The sequence below is a fragment of the Lepidochelys olivacea genome (genome assembly GCF_965140295.1).
Source record: "Lepidochelys olivacea isolate rLepOli2 genome assembly, chromosome: 20".
Lineage (NCBI taxonomy): Eukaryota > Metazoa > Chordata > Testudines > Cheloniidae > Lepidochelys > Lepidochelys olivacea.
This window is the reverse complement of record NC_140430.1, coordinates 3,839,582-3,865,865: the sequence shown is the minus strand read 5'-3', so window position 1 is coordinate 3,865,865 and position 26,284 is coordinate 3,839,582. Positions and strand designations below refer to the sequence as shown.

The 26,284-nt window shown below is 64.3% G+C and overlaps 1 protein-coding gene across 4 annotated transcripts in view; it reads right to left on the bottom strand.

Annotated features, from left to right (window-relative positions):
- ARHGEF25 (Rho guanine nucleotide exchange factor 25) overlaps window positions 1-26,284 on the bottom strand; it is a 34,562-nt gene that overhangs the window by 5,390 nt on the left and 2,888 nt on the right. For 2 of the 4 annotated variants that reach the window (XM_084610024.1, XM_084610026.1), the window contains exons 2-12: window positions 23,734-23,914; window positions 13,444-13,763; window positions 12,183-12,272; window positions 9,831-9,958; window positions 9,092-9,158; window positions 8,525-8,628; window positions 8,004-8,073; window positions 6,728-6,817; window positions 1,550-1,642; window positions 878-928; window positions 135-212 (exon numbers count right to left, since the gene is read on the bottom strand). In XM_084610024.1, the coding sequence (XP_084466150.1) occupies window positions 135-212; window positions 878-928; window positions 1,550-1,642; window positions 6,728-6,817; window positions 8,004-8,073; window positions 8,525-8,628; window positions 9,092-9,158; window positions 9,831-9,958; window positions 12,183-12,272; window positions 13,444-13,763; window positions 23,734-23,914 (1,272 nt within the window). Of the gene's footprint in view, window positions 1-134; window positions 213-877; window positions 929-1,549; window positions 1,643-6,727; window positions 6,818-8,003; window positions 8,074-8,524; window positions 8,629-9,091; window positions 9,159-9,830; window positions 9,959-12,182; window positions 12,273-13,443; window positions 13,764-21,788; window positions 22,012-23,733; window positions 23,915-26,284 lie in introns of those variants that run through there. The other 2 variants (XM_084610025.1, XM_084610027.1) reach the window with 2 other exon arrangements.

Genomic DNA, 26,284 nt, shown 5'->3' with positions numbered 1-26,284 from the left:
AACCCCCTGCGGCGGGAGCAGAGGCTGCCCCAGCACAGGGCCTATGCGTGGCGGGGAGACAGTTGCTTGCCCCCCCACCCCCGAGGGATCCCAATGCCCGGAGCTCAGAGGAGACCCCCCCACCTGACTCCTACCTCGAAGCCCTGCAGCCGCCCCACGTTCATCATGTCATTGCACCGCTTGGGCACGAAGCACATCACCTCCACGGCTTTCTGCGAGGCAAGGGGGAGTGAGAGCCAGGAAAGGCCCTGGGCCAGGCGGGGGGCAGCCGGGCGTCTCGCACCACCTTGGGTGGCAGGAGCTGCAGACGCTTGGGGCTGTCAGTCGGGAGTAAGGGGCACTGGCGGAGTTGGGTGGGTTTTCCCCAGGCTCGCACCGCCCCCCCCCCACACACACACTGCTCAGGTAATGGCCTAGTTGTTTTCATTTTCCCAGTGGGAACTGAACCAACCCCAGGATGAACCCCCCCTGGCAAACACCCGCCCCCCCCAGTCCCCACAGAGATGCTGCCCCGTGCCTCCCAGTCCCCATGGAGACGTGCTGCCCCGTGCCCCCTCCGGTCCCCACGGAGATGCTGCCCCATGTCCCCCTGGTTCCCATGAAGACGCTGCCCTGTGGTCCCCCAGTCCCCATGGAGATGCTGCCCATGCCCCATCCAGTCCCCATGGAGATGCTGCCCGTGACCCCCTGGTCTCCATGGAGACACTGCCCCATGGCCCCCCAGTTCCCAGGGAAATGTTGCCCAATCCCCCCTGACACTGCTAGAGAGTTGGGATGGTGCATTTGCAGGGAACGACCCCTAAGCCCAGTGTGGCCTTGCCCCGGGCAGAAGCTTGTGGGCCGGGCGCCCCCCACTCCTGGCTCTTTCCATCCCTACCTCGAGCTGCTCCGTGTCCATCCCGGCCTTGCCGTAGTACTTCAGGAAATCCTGGGACGCAAGAGAAAAGGGACTGGGGGATGGGGTTCGACTCCAGATCCTGGATGCGATGGGAAAGGGGGTGCCCTGACCCCATCAAGGGGCTGGCAACGGCCCCAATTAACCCCCAAGCAGATGGCATCCCTCCTAACATGGGCAGAGGAAGAAGCAGATGTGCCAGGGCAGGACGCCAGGGCAGGGAGCCTGGTTCAGAGCCACCCTGTTCCACTCAGCTTGCAGGGCTGGGTTCCCAAGACACTGGGTTTGCTGCTTTTTACACTGAGCCTTCAGCAGAACCCAGAGGGGGTGTTTACGCTCCGGAGAACCCAGGGCTGGGCTAGCAGGGGGCTGTGGGTCGGGCTTCAGGGGCATCACAGAGACGTTGGACTGGCTCTGGGGCAGAGCGTCCCCACCCCTGGGCAGCAGGTTGTGGCCGGCTGGCTCTGGGGCAGAGCGTCTCCGTCCCTGGGCAGCCCGGGGTGGGCGGCTGGCTCTGGGCTGGAGCATCCCCATCCCTGGGCAGCCTGGGGTGGGCAGCTGGCTCTGGGCTGGAGCGTCCCCATCCCTGGGCAGCCCGGGGTGGGCGGCTGGCTCTGGGGCGGAGCACCCCTGGCCCTGCTAGACCTTTCTCACCTTGAGCAGCAGCTGGTATTTCATGATCCTCTGCACTGGCTTGATCAGCAGGTCGTTGAGCTGCAACCTGTGGCCCAGCTCCTGCTTCAGCTCCTGGGGAAACAGGCAGCAAATCAGCCCTGTGGTGCCCCCACTGGCCTGGTGCTGCCCACCTCCAGGAGGGTTGGGAGGGGCCAGGCTGGGCAGCAGGGTGGGGGGCAGACGGGGCAAACTGGGGTTCTGGCTGGGGCAGTAAGTGGGGGTGGGGTCAGACTGGGCAGGTTGGAGGAGACGGATGGGGTGAGCTGGGGTCCCAGCTAGGGGAGGGAGGGGGGATCGGATGTAGCAAGGTGGGATCCTCACTGGGGGAGTGAGGTTGGGGGGGGCTTGGAAGGGGTGAGCCAGGACAGCAAGAGAGGGGGTCAGACAAGGGGAACTGGGGGAGCAAGGGGGGGGTCGAATGGGGCAAGTTGCACAGGATGAGGGGAGGAGCGTGGGGCAGGTTGCAGAGGGTGAGGGAGGGGTGAGGGGGGTCCTGTGATGAAGCGGGACTGTTCTTAATGTTTCCTCTGAATAGTGTAGGGGTGCCTCAGTTTCCCCAGGCAGTTCTTAAGTATCTAGGGGGTGGGATAAGGGGGTATGATCGTTGCAGAGCCCCAGAGGGCAGGTGTGTGCAGGGGTCTGGATGCAGAGAATGGCCGACACCCTGTTTCCTGGCAACTGATGGCCTGGGCCCTTCCCCCCTGCAAGGTGAGAGCTGAAGGGTTGGAGAACAAAGGAATCCGGTGACCTCCTGGCCTGGGAAAGGGACAAAGCCCAGAGGAGGGGGGGCTGGAGGGAGTTTCAGTTTGGGGCTGGCTGGGGACATGGAGTGAAGGGCAGAGGTGGTTGTCTGGCTCACTGCCCCCCAAAATGGACCCAGCTGAGGGGTCCTGTTCTCTGTACCTACAAGCTCTGTGTTAGACCATGTTCCTGTTGTCTAATAAACCTCTGTTTTACTGGCTGGCTGAGAGTCCCGTCTGACTGCGGAGTTGGGGAGCAGGACCCTCTGGCTTCCCCAGGACCCCATGGTCTGCACCCCATGGATGGCTCTTCCTGCAGTAAGTGACTGGGGAGCAGTAAAACGAAGGGGGATTGACGAGGACCAGGCGTGCTGAAGGCTCAGAGAGGAGCGGTTTCAGGGGGCAGTTAACCCCTGGGAGTGTGTGACCGGCGAGTAGGACTGTGCAGTAATGGGGTCCCCCTGGGGACTGCGGGGAGCAGTCTCAGGGGCTGAGGAGCCTGCGGCTTGGCCCTAGGAGAGAGAAGGACTTTTGCAGTAACAGGGTTCCCCTGGGGATTGCAGCGAGCGGTCCCAGGGGCAGAGGAGTCTGCAGCTGGACCCTGGCAAAGAGGTGGTGACCTCGAGAAGGGCTGGCACACGAGGGGTTCTCCCTGGAAACCGTGGGGAGCTGAGAGCACACAGGCCTGTGAGTCCACAACACCTTGGGAAGAGCGGAGTGACACCGTCTCCTTAAGAAGGACATTGTAACCCTGTGCAGAAAGAGAGGGTTGAGCATTGGAAAGTTCACCAAAGCACAGTTCATCGTGCAGCTGGAGGAGGATGACCGCTCTAAGGGACAGATTCCTGACCCCAAATGGGGCTAGAGCAGGATCTGGGAGCAGCTGGAGTAGTAGCCAGGCATCCCCAAGACTCCTGTCCCCGACCAGACAGGGGTCTTCACGATCGGGTTCCCCATCAGAGGATCAGAGACGGACGGGATTGGAGCTGAGTCCCAGGGAGCTGAGTCCCAGAGAGCGAGAGGACCGTGAGAGACAGCGAGAGCCCGAGAAAGAGCTGCAGAAGCAGCAGCATGAGTTGGCGGTGGGGGAGCGGAGAGGCCTAGGGGACCTCCCAGGGGTGAGTGGGGATAGACCCCGGGGGGCCAGTTCTGCAGGGAACCTCGAGACTAAATTGCTGCCCCTGGTTAAGGTGGGGGGGATGTGGATGCCACCTCACTGCCTTTGAGCAGGCTGGCGATTTGAACCAGGGGGACCCTGCGGAAAAGCCCTGGTGTCTAGCTCCCTTGCTGGGTCCCAAGGCCGTAGACTCCGTCAGCCAGATGGATGGGGAGGTGGACAGGCTCCCACTCCTGACCCCAACCTATATGTCTGTGTGGAGTTCCCTGGGGTCGGGCCCCTCGGACCCCCAGTGGGAGCGGAAGGTGATGGTCAATGGGGAGACATTCCCGGGGTGGCGAGATCCTGGGACAGAGAGAACTGGTGTCAGGCCCCGGGTGGTGCAGCCTCAGATGCTGAGGGGCTGTGTGAGCTGGGTGAGGGTCCCAGGGATGAAGCCCCTCACCCTGCCTATGGCCCAGATCCCTGTGCAGACCCAGGAGGGGTGGGGCTAGCTGGTCATTGGGGTTCTCCAGGACACCAGCTGCGAGACCCTGTTGGGGGGTGACTGTGTCTCTTTGGGACAGGATCCAGGCCTTGCTCCTGTAACAGCTGAGAGTTTGAATTTGAATCCAGGGAACCAATCGGTGGAGAGGGAAATGGTCAGTGAAAATGCAGATGACCTGGCTGGCAGCGGGGAGGAGCGGCTAGGCTCAGGCTACCTGCCTGCCTGTAAGCAGACCCCTGGGGCTGGGTGGGACAGAGAGATGCTCCCCGCCCCCTTGCACACCGGAGAGGGGGCTCAGGGGGCTCACGCTGGCTCTGTTGCAGTGAGGAAAGCAGGGAGCTCGCTGCCTACCCCACTGGGACAGCAAGGGCAGTGCTGAGCACAGTGGGAGCTGAGACCCCAGCTGAGTGGGGGGAGACACAGGCAGGGCAGGGGATCTGTGGGGAGTGGCAAGGTGCTTGGTAAGGAAAGTTTGGATGAGCCTAGGCAACCTTGTGAGCTGATGGCTGTGTCCAGTCAGCAGGGTGGGAAGGCGAGGAGGGTGGAAGATGAGTGTCCCTGGACCTTACCTGTTAGCTGGGTGGAGAAGTGTGACAGGGAAGGAAACGTGCCTGTGTCTGTCAGGGGTATTGACTTGCCTATGGAGGGAGCTACCCTGGTCTCCAAGCAGTTGTCTGTGACCAGCCTTGTGTGCTGGGACAAGGGGAATGAGATCCCAAGCTGGGTGTCTGGGAAAGGAGAAAGTGTGTCCGGCTCTTAAAGGAGCCTTTCAGCCTGTGATGGATGAGGGTCGTGCAGTTGTCTCAGAGTTGGTTCTGGATTCAGCTAAAGCCGAGGAAGGGAAGGGTCCTAAGTTTGTGTCTGCTCAGGAGAATGGCCCTGTAACTAGGTCACATCCAGTTAGCGTCTATGTAAAATCCCAGAGACCAGACAATTCTGGTGCTTGTATTTTGCCCGTAGCTAGTGTGTTGTTGGGAAAGGGTGTCGCAACTCTGTCTGATCAGGGTGAAATCCTAGCCAGGGCACAAGGAGAGCATGAAGGTGTGTGATTGTGTTACCTACTGAGGGTGTGGAAACCTGTAGAAAGAAGGAAAAGATTCCTGAACTTGTGTGTGGCAAAGGGAAGGAGAAGGCTTCTGACCTTTTATCTAGGAAGTCTGTAAGTTTGCCTGAAAGGGGATTGTGTAGGAATCCGCCGGATGGGCCAGAGGTAATTCTGGATGTAAGGGAGACCCAGAAAGAGTCTGTTGTTGCTCAGGAAAGTGTTCCTCTAGAGCAAGCCCTAGGTAAAGAGGGTAAGGGCAGAATTTCTGTGAAGGGTGAATTGTTGCATAGAAAAGCCCTAGGGAAAGGAATCCTCATGGAGTCTTTGCAAGCAGTTTACTGCCACTGAAGGGCGTGAAAGTGATTTAATCAAGAAAGTTTCAGTTCCTAACAGCCAGAAATTTTCTGTTGTGAATGGATCCACTGACTTTCCTGTTGAAGGATCCAGTGTGGATAGCTTTGAGAAGGTCTCAGATTAAGTGAAAGCTGTTAAGAAAGTTAAACAGTCCTCTAACCAAGTGGCTGTGTTTGGCCAGCTTGTTGGGGAGACAAAGTTGTTGAGAAAGGGATGTCTCCATGCTAGTTCTGTAAGTGAACAGTATGTGGCCCAGGTCAAGATGGGGGCTCTTAACCAAGAGAGCCCGAATTGCAGCCGTCCAGACTGGAGCGCTGGGAGAAGACCCGATCCCAGTTTGACCCCCGGGGGTTTTGGGGTGGCAAAAGAGCATGGCCCACATAAACCTTCCCATATGCGGCATGTGAGTGCTATCGACCACCCCCGACCTAAGGGAGGGCGTGAAACTGGAAGGGTGTAAAACTGGAAGGGCCTGGTGTAACTCCCACCAAGGAATGGAAGAGATGCTGGGGCATCCATGGGAACGTTGGTGGCTTCGAACTTCCCCAGGTCACCGCCTAAAGTGACCCCGCTCACTTCAGTCTCGAAGGGGGGAGAGATGTGTGTGACGAAGTGGGACTGTTTTTAATGTTTCCTCTGAATAGTGTGGGGGTGCCTCAGTTTCCCCTATGCAGTTCTTAAGGATCTAGGTGGTGGGGTAAGGGTGTATGATCATTGCAGAGCCCTAGAGGGCAGGTGTGTGCAGGGGTCTGGACACAGACAAAGGCCGACACCCTGTTTCCTGGCAACTGATGGCCTGGGCCCTTCCCCCCTGCAAGGTGAGAGCTAAATGGTTGGAGAACAAAGGAATCCGGTGACCTCCTGGCCCGGGAAAGGAACAAAGCCCAGAGGAGTGGGGGCTGGAGGGAGTTTCAGTTTGGGGCTGGCTGGGACATGGAGTGAAGGGCAGACGGGGTTGTCTGGCTCACTGCCCCCCAAAATGGACCCAGCTAAGGGGTCCTGTTCTCTGCACCTGCAAGCTCTGTGTTAGACCATGTTCCTGTCGTCTAATAAACCTTCTGTTTTCCTGGCTGGCTGAGAGTCCCGTCTGACTGCGGAGTTGGGGGGCAGGACCCTCTGGCCCCCCCCCCCCGGACCCTGCCTGGGCGGACTCGCTGTGGGAAGCGCACCGAGGGGCAGAGGAGGCTGAATGCTCCGAGGTCAGACCCAGGAAGGTGGAGCCGGGGGAGCTGTGTGTCCTGCAGACAGGCTGCTCCCAGAGAGGAAACTTCCCCAGAGTCCTGCCTGGCTTCGTGGGGAGCCGTCCCAGAGCATCACCCGGGGACTCCATGACAGGTTTAATGGGGGTAACCAGCATCCCAGCTGTGGGGGGCGGTCATAGAGGGGCCAGATGAGGAAGCCGGGGTCCCCTCACCTCAAAATAGGAGTCGATGTACTCAGAGACAATGTGCTCCGATTTGGGTTTGTTCTGGCAGTAAACGACGTACATGTGCAAACGGCGCTCCTGGAAGGGAACGGGGAGCAGGTGACAACGGTCCCAGGCACACGCCTGCACACGCCAGAACATGCCCCACAGCATGAGCACACCTCCAACACCTGCCAGCCCATGCGACCACATGCTACGTCACGCTAATACACGCTGGAACATGCTCCTGCGTCTATCCCCGCGGGGGCGTGGCTGATGCCCGCTGCGACCTGCGGCAGCCCCCAGTGGAGCCAGGATGCCCGGCAGTTACGTGCCCACAGGAGAGCTGGCAGGGCCCCTGCAGCACCATATGGCAGTCAGCCCCATGGCGTGCGGCCCTCGTGGGGCAGGAGGCGGCATAGATCAGGGGCGGGGCCCTCTTGGTGTGACAGGGCCGGACCTGGGCCCCATGGCACGGCGAGGTGGAGCGGTGGGGTGATAGGGCAGGGCCTCCGGGGCGTGATGAGGTGGGGTCCTCGTGGCATGGTGGGACCTGGGGGGAGGGCCCTGGCAGCATGATGGGTTGGGACCTGGACCTGGTGGCAGGGTAGGGGTGGGGCCTGGGACAGGGTGGGGCTGGGAGCGGGGCCAGGTGGGGAGGCTGGGCTGGGGGCAGGGCTAGTGGTGTGGGCAGGCCTGGGGGCCCGCTAGTCGTGGGGCTGGGGGCGGGGCCTGGTGGCAGGATGGGGCTGGGGCTGGGGGCATAGCCGGGGCCGGGGCAGGGCAGGGGGCGGGGCCTGGGGGCAAGGCAGTGCCAGGGGCCCGGTGGGCTGGGGAGGCAGGGCTGGGAATGGGGTGAGGTGGGGCGGGGCTGATGGCAGGGTGGGACCAGGGGCGGGGCCTGGGGGCAGAGCTGGGGGCGGGGCCTAGTGGCAGGGTGGGGCTAGGGGCAGGGCCTGGTGGGCTGGAGGCTGGCGTGGGGCGGGGCGGGGCAGGGCTGGAGGCAGGGCAGGGGCAGGGCCTGGTGGGCTGGAGGCTGGCGTGGGGCGGGGCAGGGCTGGAGGCAGGGCAGTGCCAGGGGCAGGGCCCGGTGGGCTGGCGAGACAGGACTGGGGGTGGGGTGGTGCTGGAGGCAGGGCAGGGCTGAGGGGCAGGGCGGGGCCAGGGCTGGGGGGCAGGGCAGTGCCAGGGGCAGGCTGGCAGGGCGGGGCCAGGGCTGGGGGGCAGGGCAGCGCCAGGGGCAGGCTGGCAGGGCAGGGAACATGCAGCGACGCCCGGGACTCACGTGCTTTACAAAGAGCTGCGCCAGCAGGTCCGGGTTGTGCAGACATTTCTCCAGCTCTTTGAGGAAGTAACTGGGGGGAGGGGGGGCAGAGAGGGCTGAGAACCATGGGGCAGACCCCCCCTGACCCTCTGCCCCCCCAGCCCCTCAGGCAGCTGGGTGTGCCAGGGGCCCAGCGGGCATGCAGGCACCACAAGGGGCCACATCTGGGAGAGGGCAGAGCAGGGCACCGGATGGCTGGAAGCAGGGAACTCGCCTGGTGCCCGCAGACGTCTCCCTGATCCTTCCAGAGTCCGGGCACCCCTCTGCAGTGGGCGGAAGGGGGGGTTGCTGCAGAGATCTCTTGGGGGTGCATCTGTGTGCCCCCCCCAGCCTATACGTGGGCGTGGGGAGGCAGCCAGCCTGGCCCTGGCAGCACAGGGAGACCCAGCCCCTGGGACACAGCGCGAGCGGGGGGGGAGGTGTCTCTGTGACCCACGTGGAGGGCAGGTGGTTGGGGGGGAGCGTCCCATCCCCTGACTCACTCCTTGTGCCAGTCGTAGATCTGATGGATGTTCCCAAAGATGATCTTGTCCTTGCCCTCCATGTCTTCGGGCATGCCCCGGGCACGCATGGTCGCCATGTAGCCCTGGGGGAAGGAGGGGCGGATCAGCGGGGAGCTGCCGCTGGGGGCACATGGGGTGGGGGTGGGGCTCTGCTGCTGCCCAGTCTGCGGCGGAGGGGTAGGGCCCCTGGTGAGGGGGGGATGGAGCCCCCGGCGGGAGGTGCTGGGCCAGGGGAGAGGCTTCTGCTCACCCCAGGGAGGGGCCATGTTCCTGGGGCAGAGCTCTGGGGCTGAGGGCTCTGCGGGGAGGCACTAGGCTTGGGGGGCTACCCAGCAGGGGTCTAGGACTGGGCCTGCTGCTGGACAGCCCTCGGGCTGTGGGGGGCTTCCCGGGGAGGGGGGCCCTAGGGCTGGTGTCTGTCCGGAGAGGGGGCCCTGGGGTGGGGGTGCTGCCCAGGAAAGGGGACCCTAGGCTGGTGACTGTATGGGGAGGGGAACCCAGGGTCTGGGGGCTGTCCAGGGAGGGGGACTCTGGGGGGGTTCACACCTCCACTATCTGGCCCAGGTCCTCCACGTACATCTTCTCCGTCTCCACGAGCTCCGTGAGGACGAACCTGCCCACGGGAGGGAACGGCCACGTCTGAAAGCGGGGAGGGGACGCGGCCCCTTGTGAGACACCCCCCTCCATCCTCCCCGTCCCGCCCTCCGCTGCCAGGGGAGAGACGTCCCGGCCCCCTCCCAGCTCAAGCCCAGAGCGACGCCAGGGAGGGACCTAGAGTCGAGGTCACTCCCAGCCCCAGGATCCATTCCTATCAAACCCCTGCAGTGCTGGGGACTCAGCCTCTTCTCCAAGCACCCCAGGACCCCCCAGGCCTGCCACTGGCACCCACAGCCAAACCCTGTTCCTACCCCCTGGCACCTCCACCCAGGAACCCCCATCCATACTCCTTGGTACCTCCACCCAGAAACCCCCATCCATACCCCCTGGCACCTCCCAGCCAGGAACCTTGTCCCTACCCTCTGGTACCTGCACCCAGGAACCCCCATCCATGCCCCCCTGGTACCTCTACCCAGAAACCCCCATCCATATCCCCTGGCACCTCCCAGCCAGGAACCCCCATCCCGGACCCCGGGCACCTCCCAGCCAGGAACCCCCATCCATACCCACTGGCACCTCCCAGCCAGGAACCCCCATCCCAGATCCCCTGGCATCTCCACCCAGGAACCCCCATCCCGGACCCCTGGCACCCTCAGCCCTGTCCCACGGGCGCAGCGGCTCCACTTACATACTCTTTTCTAAGGCACTCTTTCTCTGCTCCTCACTCGTTATCTCTTCCGGGGGGTGCCCGGGGACCTCTTCAGGGTGGGCCGGGCCTTGGGGGTCACTGGGGACATGAAGGGGGCTGGGGCCCTGCTGGGAGGAGGGGAGACACAGTTAGGGGACACGGAGCAGCCCTGCCCACTCCCACCTGGGCATTGGCAACTGGCCTCGAGGCTGCTGGGCAGAGAGCCCTGGGAGACCCTGCCAGGTGGGGGGGCGCAGGGGCCCGTGGGGAGCTGGGCCAGGGGTCCGGCATCTCAAGTCTGTGTGTCGGGGCAGAGCTCCCCCCTCAACAGATGAGTTGGTGCCTGCCCTGGAAGGGGCCCTCAGTGGGGCACGGAAAGCTCTGACCACCCCCCCCAGCACTGCAGCCACGGAGCGCCCCCCGAGTCACTTCCCCCGAGAGCCAGGACGGGGTGGGAGGCACCTCCCTTTCTAATGCGTGCGCACAGGGGCGTGTCTGCGTGCGCAATGGGGTGTGCCTGGGGTGGGTGGGGGTATTTCTGAGTGTGTATGAGGTGTGCGCGAGGTGTGTCTGCGTGTGCACGGGGTGTGCGTGGGGCATCTGCGTATGCACGGGGGGTGTGGGGTGTGTATGGGTGTATCTGCAGGTACAATTAGGTGTGCGTGGGGCATCTGTGTATGCACGGGGGTGTGGGGTGTGTGTCTGAGTGTGTAAAGGGGTGTGCATGGGTGTATCTGCAGGTACAATTAGGTGTGCGTGGGGCATCTGCGTATGCACGGGGGGTGTGTGGGGGTGTCTGAGTGTGTAAAGGGGTGTGCATGGGTGTATCTGCAGGTACAATTAGGTGTGCCTGGGATGTGTCTGCGTGTGCATGGGGTGTGCATGGGGCATGTCTGCGTGTGCACGGGGTGTGTGGGGTGTGTCTGGGTGTGTAAAGGAGTGTGCATGGATGTAACTGCAGGTACAATTAGGTGTGCACGGGGCATCTGCGTATGCACGGGGTGTGTGGGGTGTGTGTCTGAGTGTGTAAAGGGGTGTGCATGGGTGTATCTGCAGGTACAATTAGGTGTGCCTGGGATGTGTCTGCGTGTGCACGGGGTGTGCGTGGGGCGTGTCTGCATGTGCACGGGGGTGTGGGGTGTGTGTCTGAGTGTGTAAAGGGGTGTGCATGGGTGTATCTGCAGGTACAATTAGGTGTGCCTGGGATGTGTCTGCGTGTGCATGGGGTGTGTCTGTGTGTGCACAGGGGTGTGTGCAGGGTGTGTCTGCGTGCACAATGAGGTGTGCATGGGGTGTGTCTGTGTGCACGGGGTGTACATGGGGAGTGTCTGCGTGTGCAATGGGGTGGGGGGGTGTCTGCGTGTGCACAGGCGTGCGCGGGCTGTGTCTGCGTGTGCACGGGGTGTCCGTTGCCGAGGGGACTCCTCTGCTGTGGGGGGCCATGGGATTGGGATCTCAGGGAACCCAAATGGCCAGAGATGCGGTTTCCATATTAACTGCAGGCCCTGCAAGGGATGCCCTGGGAACCGAGACCCCATAGATTGGGGGCCGGGGCACAGTCACGGGGTGGCGGGGGAGGGGATGTCAGCAGACCCAACTCGGGCATCGTGCCCTCAGGAGCATCCCAGAGCCCCCAGTCCCTGCTCCTGCCCCCCAGCCCCAGGCAGACCCCGCTAGCTGGGGAGGGCCCCTCCCCCGTGTGCAGTAGTGGGGAAGTCCTGCCGGGTCCAAGCCAGCCTGGCAGCACCCTGGGCAGGATCGGGCCCTGCGAGGGTTAAACGCCCCACGGACCGGGACTCCTGGGAGTCAATCCCCCAAGGACCCCCCACACCGGAGTCAATCCCCACAGCGAACCCCCCCAGTGGCTGGGCTGGGCTCTGCTTCTCTGTGCCCCAACTCCCAGCCGCGCTTGGTACCAATGGGGCAGGATTTGGGGGGGGCCCCCTCCCCTTGCGTGACTCAGCCTGCCCCCTGCAGAGAAGCAGGAACAAGCACCCCAGCCCGCCCCCCACCCGGGGTCTTGGCACCCGCTCCAGAAACGCAGGTCTGTGCCAGGCGCTGATGGAGAGCATGTGTGTGGGGCAGGGTGGGGGGCGCCCTGCAAGGGGCAGCAGCATAAGAGGCAGGGCGTGCGCCCACCTCTGGGGGGGAGCTCCACCGCCCCCGCTCGGCCCCCCAGCCCCTCTGGCATCACTGTTAACCCCTGGTGTGGGTGAGAGGCTCTCAGCTCAGGGTGCCCGCTGCAGCATGGGATGGGAGGTCCCAGGGGCAGTGAGGGTGACCTGGAGCCAGGGGGAAAGGGGTGGGGGTCTCCCGCGGTGCCAGCCCCCGCCCCCAAGGCCCCCTCCTCACCTGTGTGTCTGCCTTTGCGGTGCCCCCCTCCAGCAGGCTGCACAGCAGAGCCAGGTCCGGCAGCTGCTCGCCCTCCGTGGGGCCCAATTCCTGCAACACACCGGGGGCAGGGGTCAGATGGGGGCTAGGGCTGCAGCTCTGCCACGGGGGCCGGGGGGGGTCCAGAGGCTCAGTTTCTCCTAAAGCAGGATGGGGGGGACTATACCCCCTGCCCCTGATCTCCATGATCCCAGTGAGGGAGACCTGGAGGAGGGAGGAAAAGGGGCTGGGGGAAGGGGGACAGGGCCTGCAGAGGGGGCGGGAGACTTGCAGAGCATGTCCCCTACCCCCACAGCCCTCACTCTCCCTCCGGGGGTCAGGTGCCCCCCCACGGGAGATCCTCTGTTTTCCAGGGGAAATTGAATTCAAGAGGCTATTTTCCCAGCCAGAGCCTCAATGCCCAGCGGGACAGCGGCAGGGGCAGATTGAGGGCGCTGGGTGTGTCCTGACACATCACTATCTGCCTGGGCCACCCCTGGAACTGCTAACCCAGAGCTCCCCTAAACCCTGGGCGAGCCAGCCCCCCGCCTCCCCTGGCAATGTTAGCCCATCGCCTGGCACCCCAGCCCTGCGGTACCGGTCCCTTGGCATCACCAGTCCCCATGCAGGACCCAACCCCAGCCCCTCATGGCAGTACCCAGCCCCTGGGAACCCAGCCCCCATGGCAGTGCCCAGCCCCTGGGAACCCAGCCCCCCCATGGCAGTGCCCAGCCCCTGGGAACCCAGCCCCCCCATGGCAGTGCCCAGCCCGCGGGAATCCAGCCCCCATGGCAGTGCCCAGCCCCTGGGAACCCAGCCCCCCCATGGCAGTGCCCAGCCCCTGGGAACCCAGCCCCCCCATGGCAGTGCCCAGCCCCTGGGAACCCAGCCCCCCCATGGCAGTGCCCAGCCCCTGGGAACCCAGCCCCCATGGCAGTGCCCAGCCCGCGGGAATCCAGCCCGTGGGAACCCAGCCCCCATGGCAGTGCCCAGCCCCTGGGAACCCAGCCCCCCCATGGCAGTGCCCAGCCCCTGGGAACCCAGCCCCCCCATGGCAGTGCCCAGCCCCTGGGAACCCAGCCCCCCCATGGCAGTGCCCAGCCCCTGGGAACCCAGCCCCCCCATGGCAGTGCCCAGCCCCTGGGAACCCAGCCCCCCCATGGCAGTGCCCAGCCCGCGGGAATCCAGCCCGCGGGAATCCAGCCCCCATGGCAGTGCCCACCCCCACCCCCAGTGCTCTCACCGTGGCCTTGGGCTGCCGGAGGGTGATGAGGGGCTCGTTGGTCTTGCCCAGCAGCCCCAGGTCGATGCTCTTCCTCTCCTCCTGCCGGCCGTGCCGTCTGCCCTCGCCCCCACGCCGGGGCCGACCCTCCGGCTTCCGCTCGCCCTTGGCCAGGCTGCCGGTGCTGAGCTTACGCACCGGGGTGGTCAGCCACTTCTTGAGGGTGCTGACGGAGCGCCGGGAGCCGGGCGAGCTGGGCGCTGAGCCGGACGAGGGCTGGGGCTGGATGGAGGCCACCGAGGCCGAGATGCTGCCATCACTGCCTGCCACGGAGTAGGGCTCTGCGGGAGAGGAGAGGCTGAGGGGGTCAGAGAGTGGGGCAGGCGCAGGGTGGGCAGGGGCAGGCAGGGGGGTGGGTACAGAATGGGCACGGGGTGCGCAGGGTCCTGGCATGGGGGAGAAGCTCTGGAAGAGCGAGGGCTGACTCTCCGGGTGGGGCGGGGGGATACTCCGTGGGGTGTGGCATGGGGGGGCTGTGGAGAACCAAGAGGCACCCTGAGCGGGCATGGAGGAGAGGGGCACACGGACATGCTGGGGGCTCTCACATGAGTCCAGAGGGGATCCTCCAGGGGGAGGACACACACTGAGCCGAGAGAGCGTTCGGGGGTCATGCCCCGGGTGGCTTCGGAGGGTGCCAGGCGGGCACAGATGGGGGCTGCTGTGGGCGGGTAGGGCTGGCAGTGTCTCTCCAGGCCCAGGAGAGAAGCCAAGCCTCTCCGGGGCCCGGTTGGAGGCGTGGGATCAAATGCTTGGGAAGGGACCCTGCTCCGGGACGACCCAGGCCCTGAGCAGCCCGGCTGGAGCCGGCATTAGCCCCTGGGTTTGCAGCACAGTGGGGCGACACAGACGCCCACTTGTCCAGGCTCCCATCCCTCAGCCCCACAGCAGGGAGTGCTGGTAGCAGGGTGGGGGGCTACTGGGACTTAGCCCAGCTCAGAAATCTAATCCCCTCTATTCCAAACAATTCCAGCTGCGGAATGGAGCCAGCGCCGGACGGCCCTGGCACGTCGGCTGCAGCCTTGTCCTCTCTGTCCTGCAGACCACCTGCAAAGCCCCCTGCCCTCCCTGCAAGCCCAGGGCGGGGGCGGGTGGGTGCAGGACTTCCAAAGAGCTCACCTCCCAGTGCTCAGGGTCCTTGGGCAAATCAGGCCCTGATCCCTGGAGCTCTTTGGATAATTGGGTCCAGGGGGTGCGTGCGAGTACAGGTGTGCACAAGGACGTGCATGGGAGTGCAGAGGTGAGCGCGTGAATGTGGGCATTCGCATCAGTGTGCGCTAGGCTGCGGGTTAGAGAGAAACATGAGAAGCAATTAAGCTCCTTTATGGCACGAGAGAGGCAAAACCACAAGAGCCACCATGAAAAGCACCAGCCAGTCAGGAATCTGAGCGGGGGGGGGCTTCCAAGGGGGGCCTGAATGCAAACCCAGAGAGCTGGGGATCATTTGGATGGCGCTGTGGCTACCTGAAGAGAAGCAGCAGAAAAAGCACAGGAACATGGCCCTGAGGACAGCTTAGAGAGTGTGAGAGCTTTTGGGCACAGTGCTGGCTGGGAAGGGGCTTCAGATGAGGAGCAAAGCACCAGCCTCCCGCTGTTTGATTCCCGCTGCTTCTGGGGAACCAGGACTTTGTCCATACACAGGATTGCACCAAAGATCCCAGCTCCAGCTGCGATTTCTCCCCCCCCCCACACACACGTCTCCCCCCACCTCGCCCACGCACCCCAGAATCAGCACCCCCTCCAGCCCATTTCGAACCCATACTTTACCCAGTGGGGGAGCCTCATCCCAGCCCCATCTCCTGGGAGAGACAGTGAGGGAGGCGCCTCCCCAAAGCATCTGAGCTGAGGAGAGAACCCCGGAGTCCGAGTCCTGGGTTCCCCGCAGCGCTCCCTGACGGCTGCTTTGGGGAAACGGGGACATGCGTTCGAGAGGCACGAAATGTCCCCTCCCGCTGGACCCCCCTCCCCTCCTCCTGCCATCGCAGCCGGGTGCCCAGGGCGCTGACCCTGACGGGGCCCGCTCTCAGCGCAGCTACCAGTCAGCAGCAAAGCTTGTAGCAGGCGGGAGAAGGCCCCCTCCCCGGCAGGGCCTGGCGAGGCAGGGGGCGGCGTGGGCTGGGCCAGCGCCTGGCGGGAGGTGATAACCCCATGCAGCGAGACGGCACCTGCTCCCGAAATAACCTCGCCTGCATCAGGAGCCCGGGACGTGTCAAGCCACCGCCATGAGCACCCCGCCCACGCCAGCAGGGGCGAGGCGGAGGGGCCTGGGCACAGTGCTTGGGGAACGTGCCGCCCCCATGGGAGAGGGGCTCCCTCGGACCCCGGCCCAAGCTGGCACCTCCACCCTGAGCCGGGGGGCGGCCCTGGCGTGGGGACGGAGGCCCAGGGAATGCGGGGGGGGGCAGTGGGGGAGCCCCCCCCCATGGGCTGGCCTGGCACTAGCAGCAGGGCACAGTTATCGGCTCCCAGCTGGGCTGGCTCCGTGGTGCCCCAAACTGCCCTGGAGTCCCAGGCCCCAGGGGAGGGGGGTGCTCCCCAATGCCCCCCCTGGCAGCCCCTATTCTCCCCCCGGGGATCAGGGAGTTGCCCCCCGCCCGAGTTTGTCCCCACGCGCCCTCCGTCACCAGCGTCCTGCCCCCATGGCCCAGCTCCCGGGAGCTCCCCCCCCCACGTGCCAGGGGAGGGGCCGTGCGCCCGCGGCGGGACGTGCATGGAGAGACTCTTGGCAGCGCCGGTGAGCGGCCGCCCTGTTCCACCCACTGTTCCCGGGGCAGGGGGTCCGGAGGCCGAGCCTCGGCACAAGCCGGGCCGGGCAGGGGAGGGGCAGGGGATTGTGTGACTTGAGTTGGGTTCTTTATCATTTAGTTTTCTTTTAAAGGCTCTTAAGGAGCCTGGGGGAGCGAGGGGGCGGGGCGGGGGAGCAGGGCCCCAGAGATGGGGCTTTGGGACCCTGCAGCAAACTGGAGGGGACTGGAACCGGTGCCCCCCAATGGGGAAAGGCCCTGTACCCCACTCCCTGCCCCCTTGGGCCAGGCAGTGCCCTGCCCCAGGGGCTGTATCAGAGCCAGCGCCCCCTAGAGGGGAAAGGCCCCATGTCCGTTCCCTGTGCCAGCCGGTGCCCTCGCCCAGGGCTGGATCAGAGCCAGCACCCCCTAGAGGGGAAAGGCCCCATGTCCCGTTCCCTGTGCCAGCCGGTGCCCTCGCCCGGGGCTGGATCAGAGCCAGCGCCCCCTAGAGGGGAAAGGCCCCATGTCCCGTTCCCTGTGCCAGCCGGTGCCCTCGCCCGGGGGCCGGATCAGAGCCAGCGCCCCCTAGAGGGGATCCTCCCAGTAACGTGCGTGATCCCTGCGCTGACCAGCTCTTCCTAGGAAGCCCCGCAGGGCGCTGCTGGTGCCCGGTGGTGCCAGGGCTGAGGTGGGGGAGCTGCGTGGCCATGGGGGAGAGGGTAGCCGCAGTGCTGGGGGCTGAGGCTGGTGTGGAGCGTGGCTGGGACGGCGGCCAGGCGCCGGGCCAAGCAAAGGCAGCTGTGTTCCCTGTTTCCCCAGCCCTCCCGCACCCGGGCTGGCACTGGGCACCGGGCTCCATGTGCACAGGCCTGGCAGCAGGCGCCAGCCACGCCCCAGGGTGGGCAGCGCTTAGCGTGGCTGGATTTACTGAGCCCCGGGGACAGGCCTGTGGGCCGAGCAACCCCTGCTACTGGAGCCCAGAGAACCCAGGAGTCCTGGCTCCCAGCCCCACCCCCTCTCTACAACCAAAGGGGGATGAGCAGGGCAAAGGGCAGAGCTCAGAACAGAGGGTGCTGAGGGCCCCCCTCTGCAGCACCCCTGGGTGGTGAGGGGCCTGGGGGAGGGCAATCTGGGAAGACTCCCTCCAAAAGGAAAAGGCTGGAGGGGGGAGTCAGGTCCCTGCTGCCCTTCCAGGGGGGCGGGGGAGCTGCTGGAGTGAAGGGGGGACTCCAGGCAGCAGGCGGGGTGGCGTGAAGACCTGCCCCACACTGGGGCGGGCCTCTGGGGGAGGGGCTCCCAGGCAGCAGCCAGGGGGTTAAGTGCAGGGCTCCCCACCCCCCGCCACCCGCCCATCCCAGGATCCTGCCAACATTTCCCCATTACACTCTGTTTATTTTAATGAGGCTGACCAAAAAATGTTGATTTTATTATGTTATAAACAGGCTGTGCTGGGGGGGCGGGCAGTAAAACCAGCCTGGGTGGAAGAGAATTGGCCAGGGCGTGGGGGCAAGAGACCAGAGAACTCGCGGGGGGGGGGGGGTTGAGCCAGCTGGGGAGATCTGGGGAGATCAGCTGGGGGAGGAGCCAGGGAGCTGGGGGGGGCGTCAGCCGAGGGAGGAGCTGGGGGTTGGGGGGAGTCAGTTGGGGGAGGAGCCAGGGAGCTGGGGGAGGAGCCTGGGGGGTGTCAGCTGGCAGGGCACAGGGAGATCAGCTGGGAGAGGAGCCAGGGAGGGGGAGGATTTGGGGGGGCACAGGCACAGCAGCGCAATTGCCCTGGGTGGGGGGAGCTGGGGGGGGATTCCACAGGGGGAACTCGGGCCAGCGTTCCCCAGCACCAGCTGCAGAAGCAGGAGGGACCCTGACGGCCTCCCCCCGCCCCGGGAAGCCAGTGACCCCCTCAGAGCTCAGTGCGATTATGCTGGGACCCCCCACTCACCTAGCCATGGGGGGAACCCAGGCCTGAAACAAGGGAGGGCTGCAGGCTGGGAGTGAGGGGCACCGGCAGAGCTGGGGGGGGGGCACCGGCAGAGCTGGGCAGTTTGCTCTCAATCGTGTTAGCTCCGCACCTCACAGCCCCCCCTCCGCCGAGCTACCCGGGCTCACTGTGCAGCCAGGCCCCCCCTGGCTCCAGGCCCCGCTGCACCGGGCAGCTGCAGAAGCAACAGGACACTACTGCTGACTCGGCGAGTTTGCCAGGCCCCGGAGGGGGCGAGGGGGGGCTGTCTGTGCTGCGTCCCCCCCCCCATGCCTGTGAGCTCATCCCTCCCACACAGAGCCCTCCCTGGGCATTGGGAGCCGAGCCCTGTGCTGGGGAGGGGGAACCCTGCGAGGGGAGGACTACCCAGCTTGGGGGGCAGCTGGGGGCTGTCCAGCAAGTCATGGGGGTGGGCCGGCCAGGGTTCGCATTGTCCCTGGTCACAACAGCTCCATTTCGGGATGGGGATGTTGCACCAGAGAGACCTGGGGGGTGTTGGGGCCTTGAGCCCCAGGACAAGTCCTGTGGGCTGATCAGGTGGGGTCCCTGTGGCTGGGGAATTCCCCAGGGCTGGGCCCTGTCCTGCTGGAGCCCCCTGGGGGAAGAGCTGGTGTGACCGGCCCCTCCAGCACTCAGGGGAGCCGGGATCTTTGGACCAACACGGTGGGGGGGGGTCCCCAGATTCCAGGCCAAAGGGGGCAGCTGTCACCCCACAGAGGGGTCAGACTCCTGCTAAACAATGCCAGCAGGAGCAACCCGCCAATAAGAACCCGGTCTGGCGAGAGACCCTACAATAACAGAGCAGAGCCCACAGCCCTGTGCCCACAAAGCTGCCAACAAAGGATCCCAGTCTGCCCAGTCCAGAGCTTCTGGGAGACCCTACAATAACACACCAGTCTGGGTACAGTCACGAAACTCCAGGAAGACCCTACAATAACACACCAGTCTGGGTACAGTCACGAAACTCCAGGAAGACCCTACAATAACACACCAGTCTGGGTACAGCCACGAAACTCCAGGAAGACCCTACAATAACACACCAGTCTGGGTATAGTCACGAAACTCCAGGAAGACCCTACAATAACACACCAGTCTGGGTACAGCCACGAAACTCCAGGAAGACCCTACAATAACACACCAGTCTGGGTACAGCCACGAAACTCCAGGAAGACCCTACAATAACACACCAGTCTGGGTACAGCCATATAACTCCAGGAAGACCCTACAATAACACACCAGTCTGGGTACAGCCATATAACTCCAGGAAGACCCTACAATAACACACCAGTCTGGGTATAGTCACGAAACTCCAGGAAGACCCTACAATAACACACCAGTCTGGGTATAGCCACGAAACTCCAGGAAGACCCTACAATAACACACCAGTCTGGGTACAGCCATATAACTCCAGGAAGACCCTACAATAACACACCAGCTATGACTGGGGGATAGGGAAAAAATTCTCAGTAACAAAAGAGAATCCCCCCGCCCCTGCCCACCCACTCTAACCCCACTCCTCTCCCAGAGCTAGGAATAGAACCCAGGAGTCCGGGGCGGAGAGTTGCCCCCTCTCCGCTCTCATCTAATTCTCTACCATTAGGTGGGTGAAAGCCCCGCTTGGCGCAGCCAGTTGCCCGCCTGCGGAGGGAGAGGGCGCCAGGTGGGGGTTGAGGTCGGTGGGTATCGGGGGCAAGGGGACGTGAATGTCCCCTGCTCGGCACCAGCTGGGGCAGGCAATGGGGGGGCTGGTGACCGGAAAGCTTCTCTCTCCTGGCAGCTTGGCTGGCGGCTCCTCCCACCACACTGGGTCCCCAACACTTCTACAGCCTGTCCACCTCCCCACCCCCACACCGACCCAGGACAACCCCTGGCACTGAGACCCCCCCCCCATGACTCCTAGCACTGGGACATCCACCCCCACCCCGCCCGCCTGCCAGTGACCCAGGCCTGCGGGGAAGGGGCAGAGGTCCTGGCAGTGGGGGCAGCTGGCCCGCACCGTGCCCCATCAATCCGCTCTGCCCTCAGGCTGGCCAGGCGGGGGCGCTGTTGAGAGACACAGCAATGGGCTGCAGCTCCCACGGAGGATCCCCTGGGCTGGGGGCCCCACTCCCCCCCCCACGCCTGCCCCAACCTGGGGGTAGAACCCAGGAGTCCTGGGCTCCCAACCCCCACTGCTCTAACCTGCTACCCCCACCCCCTTCCAGAGCTGGGGTGGGACCCAGACATCCTGGCTCCCAGCCCATCATCACCTTCTGACCCAGAGCCAGGAATGGGACCAATGAGTTTTATTAATGTACCCCTGCAGTGGGGGCGGGGGCTGGGGATTGAGGGGTCCCACGGTCTCCCCCACAAGACACGTCTCTGGGGCCTGGAAGGAATGTGCCAGAGGTTGGATCATGGAACAGAAAAGGACCCTCATGCCCCAGACACGAGGCCACCGGGGACACGGGCCTCCCCCCCGGCCACGGGGCCACTGAGAATGCCCCCCCTGGCCATGGGGTCACCCAGGACATGCACCCCCCCAGCTCTGCCAGTGCCCCTCAATCCTGACCCGCAGCCCCCAGCTAGCCCAGCCCTGGGCTCCCCCCACCCCCAGCTCTACTGATGCCCCTCAATCCAGAGAAGAGGAGCTGCCCCCGAGTACAGAGCACTCCCCAGAGAAGAGCGGGGGGCGTGGGGATGCTGCAGGACCCTCACCCCCAGCCTCGGCTGGGCAGCACAATGCAACTGAGTGGCCGGGATAGGGCGCCCCCTACTGGCCCTTCTTGGAACTGCAGCGCAGTCTGGGCTCCAGGCCGAGGTGGGGCTCAGGGGTATACAAGCCCCCAGACAGGGCCCCACCTGAGCCCTGGGCAGATCCCTGGTCCTGGTGCAGGAGCCAAAATCCTGCTCTGGTGCAGGGCGAGGGGGCACTGGGCCGCAGGGGGCAAAGGGGTAAGAGCCTGGGGTGCACAGACAGACTGAGAGCCCCCTCCCTGCCCCCACCCTGGGGGGACCAATGCCCCCCAACCCCAGCAGCCCCAGTGCAGGCAGTGGGAGATGAGCAATGGCCACAGGGGCCAGAGTGGGGGTTCGCCCCCAACCAGTTCAGCAGGGCCTCAGGCTGGGGGAGAGGGCAGGACCCCTGTGCCGAGTGTGGGACCACGGGCAAGCCGGACACCCCCCCCCCAGGCAGATGGTGAATGGCCAGGACAGATGCTGGAGTCTGGGCACAGCACGCCCCAACGCCCCCCACCCCCAGACTGTGTGGTCCCCCCCCCAGACACACTCTGGGCCACCTCCACCACAGAGACTACAACCCACCCTGGGACCAAGCCCCTAACGCTGAGCGACGCACCAGTCCCCCTTCGTCCCCCCCCGGTGCCTCCCCAGCTCTAAATTCACCTGTCACTCTTGTTCCAAACTTCACCTGCCCCCCCCCCCATGCACCCGCTGCCTGGCTCAGCCGTGCCAACGGGGCGAGGCCGCGGGGCATCTGTAGGCTGAGCCGGCTGCCTACTGTGCCATGCCCCGGAGAGGTGCCCGCAGGGGACAGCGCCCCAGTGCGGGGGGGGGGGGGGCAGAGCCCGTGGTGGCAGGCGGGGGGTTGAGGGAGGGGAGTCACTGACCTCGCGCCTGGGCGTCACAGCAGCTGCACTTGGCAAGGACTTTGCGGAACAAGTGTTGGCAGGAGCAGCCCTGCTGGTGCCCCCCTTTCATGGTGCTGCCCGGCCGGGCTGGGCACCGGCGCCCGCTGCCCAAGGGGTGCCAGCCATAGACCGGGCGGCGGGAATCAGGGCACAGAGCCGGGGGAAGCCGGGGGGCCCAGGGCTCCTCCCCACTGCACGCTCAGCGCTGGAATAACAGGGGCTGGGGCTGGGTCCAGCTGCCAGGGAGGAGGAGGAGGAGCCTGGGCTTTCCCTCCCCCCTCTCCATCCCTCCCCCCCTCCATCCCTCCATCCCTCCCCCTCCCTGCCTCCATCCCTCCCCCTCCCTGCCTCCATCCCTCGCTCCCTTGGGCTCTTCCCAGCCCAGGCTGCGGCCAGACTGCAGAGGAGCAGGCCTGCAGCGGGGAGAGCCTGCCCTGGCGCTGGGCAGATGGGGGTCCTGGGCGGGTCCCAGCTTGGGCTCCCGGAAGGCCTGGCAGGGAGCGGGGGCAGCCCCGGCTGCCTGGCAGGGAGTGGGGGCTGAGCCCCAAGGCTGGGGGCTGAAAGGTGCAATTGGACCTCCCCCCTGGGGGCAAAACAGAGCAAGAGGCCGGTGTTTTCTGGATCCCCCCCCCCATATTAATCACTGCTCCCCCCAGGTGCACTGCGGGGGAGCCATCCATCTGCCCGCACCGCAGTGCCATCTGCTGCCCGTTGCCCCCCAGCCTGGGGCCGGAGCCGGCGTCCGAGTCACCGCCTGGAGCCTGGCACCGGCTCTGCCATTTCAGGGGCCACCACTGGGAGTGAGGGACATGGGGGGAGGCAGGAAAGTGGAGCACGACCCCGGGTGCGCCTCACCCCCCTGCGCAGGCTCCACCCCACAGAATCTTCAAGGCAAACCACCGGGGTTGTCTCTTAGATACCCCAGCGCCCCCCCCAGCCCCACGCGAGCCACGTACTCCTGACCCCGGGTGTCTCTGCCAACTGGCCAGAGGGCACCGCTCACCTCACAGCTCCGCACCAGGAAGGGACAGTCACTGGGCTGGCAGGGGCTGCGGGTCGCCACTGGCAGACCTGCCTGCGGGACCGTTCCCAGGGCATCTGGGCCTGCGAGGCAGCCGTGGGGCCAGCCCCACACTGGGCAGGGAGGTACCAGCTGAATGAGACTGGCTGGCACGGGGGGCAGGGAATGGAGCAAGGGGCCTTTCTCTTCTAGGGGGCACTGGCTCCCATCGTGCCCTGGGGCAGGATTGACAAATTCAATGACCCTGGGTGAAAGAACTGGGGGGCGGGGGGGGGTGTCTCAGCTCAACCTGTTGGGGAGGGGTAGCTCCGGCATGGAAACCACTGGCACCAGCCGGCCCCCTTGCTGGCTGGCTCAGTGGGGAGGCCATGGCTGAATGGACCAAGGGGCCTGAGTGCCCCTCATGTGTGGGTCAGGCTGGGGTACCAGGGTTGGGGGGGCTCACGCTGTTGCCCCACTTGGGGCAAACGCAGGATTTCTCCAGCCATGTGTCAGGACAGAGCCCTCGGAACCCCCCAGGAAACTCCCCCCGAAAAGGCCCTGAGGGGGGCCGCTGACTCCAGGACGTCTGGCTGGGGGGCTGATTTGTCTGGAGAAGAACCGGGGGTGGCTCTAGTCCCCTCTCCAGCTCCTACCCCACCCCCGTTGTGGCTCAACTGCTCTCTGGGGCCCTGCAGGCCATTCCCTCCCTCACTAGCCCCAGAGCCTGGCCCCGATCCCTCCCCATGCCCGCGAGGAGCCCAGGGACCGGTTCAGAGGGCGCTAATCTGTGTTCCTGGCTGTCACAGCCTCAGGGACTGGGGGGGGGGGTTTCTGATGAACAGGTAAGAGCCCCCGGCCAAGGCCCTAGAACCCTGGGGGGCAGACAGGCGCGGGGGGGGGGGGAACCGGAGCTGGACTCACCTTCTTCTGAGGGGCAGGTGTCTGGGGCCTGGGCCACACCGTGGGGCTTGGGGGGGCCTGGTGCTGCTGGCCCGCTCTGGGGGTCCCCGTCATGCTGCTCCCCATTCCCTGAAGGGGCCTCGGAGCTGCGGTGCTCCGGCCGCATCTCGGCCCCCGGACCCTCTGAGCACAGATCCGGCAGCTGGAAGGAAGGACAGACAGGTTGGTGGGGGGGTGTGGGGGGCTGGGGAGGGATGGGCAGAGGCGCAGGGCGCCCTGCCAGAGAGCAAAGCTGGGCTCCGCCCCAAGTCCTGCCCCTCAATCCTGACCCACAGCCCCCTGCTAGCCCAGCCCTGGGCTCCCCCCCCAGCTCTGCCGGTGCCCCCCCACTCCCGCCTGTTCCAGCTGGAGGCAGAGCCTGGGCACTGACTTTGCTGACTTGTTTCCTGGCATTCCTGGAGCAGCCAGGGCGTTGGCATTGGCCACGGCCATACCCGCACCCTCGCCTGGAGGGTGTCAGCCGCTGTCACCGATCACTCCTCACCCTCCACCGCTGCTTCCTGCTCAGAGACTCCCCAGGCTGGGACCAGCCCAGGGAGGGGTCCCCGCTCGGATCCCCCGGACGCAGAAAGAGGAGCTTGTTTCCTCCCGTACTGCCACCCTCACAAGAGCTTGTTATTGTAGGGTCTCTAAGCGCTGGGTGTCATGCTCCGGTTTGTTATTATAGGGTCTCTAAGCGCTGGGTGTTATGCTCTGGTTTGTTATTGTAGGGTTGCTCTGGTTTGTTATTGTAGGGTCTCTAAGCGCTGGGTGTTATGCTCTGGTTTGTTATTGTAGGGTCTCTAAGCGCTGGGTGTTATGCTCTGGTTTGTTATTGTAGGGTTGCTCTGGTTTGTTATTGTAGGGTCTCTAAGCGCTGGGTGTCATGCTCCGGTTTGTTATTGTAGGGTCTCTAAGCGCTGGGTGTCATGCTCCGGTTTGTTATTATAGGGTCTCTAAGCGCTGGGTGTTATGCTCTGGTTTGTTATTGTAGGGTTGCTCTGGTTTGTTATTGTAGGGTCTCTAAGCGCTGGGTGTTATGCTCTGGTTTGTTATTGTAGGGTCTCTAAGCGCTGGGTGTTATGCTCTGGTTTGTTATTGTAGGGTTGCTCTGGTTTGTTATTGTAGGGTCTCTAAGCGCTGGGTGTTATGCTCTGGTTTGTTATTGTAGGGTTGCTCTGGTTTGTTATTGTAGGGTCTCTAAGCGCTGGGTGTTATGCTCTGGTTTGTTATTGTAGGGTTGCTCTGGTTTGTTATTGTAGGGTCTCTAAGCGCTGGGTGTTATGCTCTGGTTTGTTATTGTAGGGTCTCTAAGCGCTGGGTGTCATGCTCCAGTTTGTTATTGTAGGGTTGTCCCTTTGCATTGAGACTTCTGATACTCTTAAAAGAAACATGTGTTTGGAGGCATGGTCCAGAACCCCAGCCCCGCCCCGCCGAGAAGGGCAGGGAGCTGTGAGCCGCTCTGGTGTGGGGAGGGGTTGCCAGCTGATCTGGGGATGGGGAGGGGATGGGGCAGTGAGCTCCTCTAGGGCAGAGCCCTCCTGTCTGAGGAGACTCCCTGCACTGCAGCCCCCTGCCTTCGGCCGCTGCTTCTCCCTAATTCAGATGTGGCCCCCTGAGCCTTGGCCCCCGCCCCAAATGCTCGGGGAGGGACAGGCTGAGAATCAGTGACATGCGGGGAGGGGGGGATGTCCCTGGCTTGAGATTCCTCTTCATGAGTTGTGTTTAAAAACGCTGCTAATACAGCAGCCACTGGACCTCCTGCCATGGTGCACGAGCAACCCTACAATAACAAACCCACCCGCACAGCCCCAGCGCACCGAGAGACCCTACAATAACAAACCCGCCCGCACCGAGAGACCCTACAATAACAAACCCACCCACACAGCCCCAGCGCACCGAGAGACCCTACAATAACAAACCCGCCCGCACCGAGAGACCCTATAATAACAAACCCGCCCGCACAGACCCAGCGCACTGAGAGACCCTACAATAACAAACCCACCCGCACAGCCCCAGCGCACCGAGAGACCCTACAATAACAAACCCGCCCGCACCGAGAGACCCTACAATAACAAACCCACCCACACAGCCCCAGCGCACCGAGAGACCCTACAATAACAAACCCGCCCGCACCGAGAGACCCTACAATAACAAACCCACCCACACAGCCCCAGCGCACCGAGAGACCCTACAATAACAAACCCGCCCGCACCGAGAGACCCTATAATAACAAACCCGCCCGCACAGCCCCAGCGCACCGAGAGACCCTACAATAAAAACCCGCCCACACAGACCCAGCGCACTGAGAGACCCTACAATAACAAACCCACCCGCACAGCCCCAGTGCACCGAGAGACCCTACAATAACAAACCCACCCGCACAGCCCCAGCGCACCGAGAGACCCTACAATAACAAACCCGCCCGCACCGAGAGACCCTACAATAACAAACCCGCCCGCACAGCCCCAGCGCACCGAGAGACCCTACAATAACAAACCCGCCCGCACCGAGAGACCCTACAATAACAAAC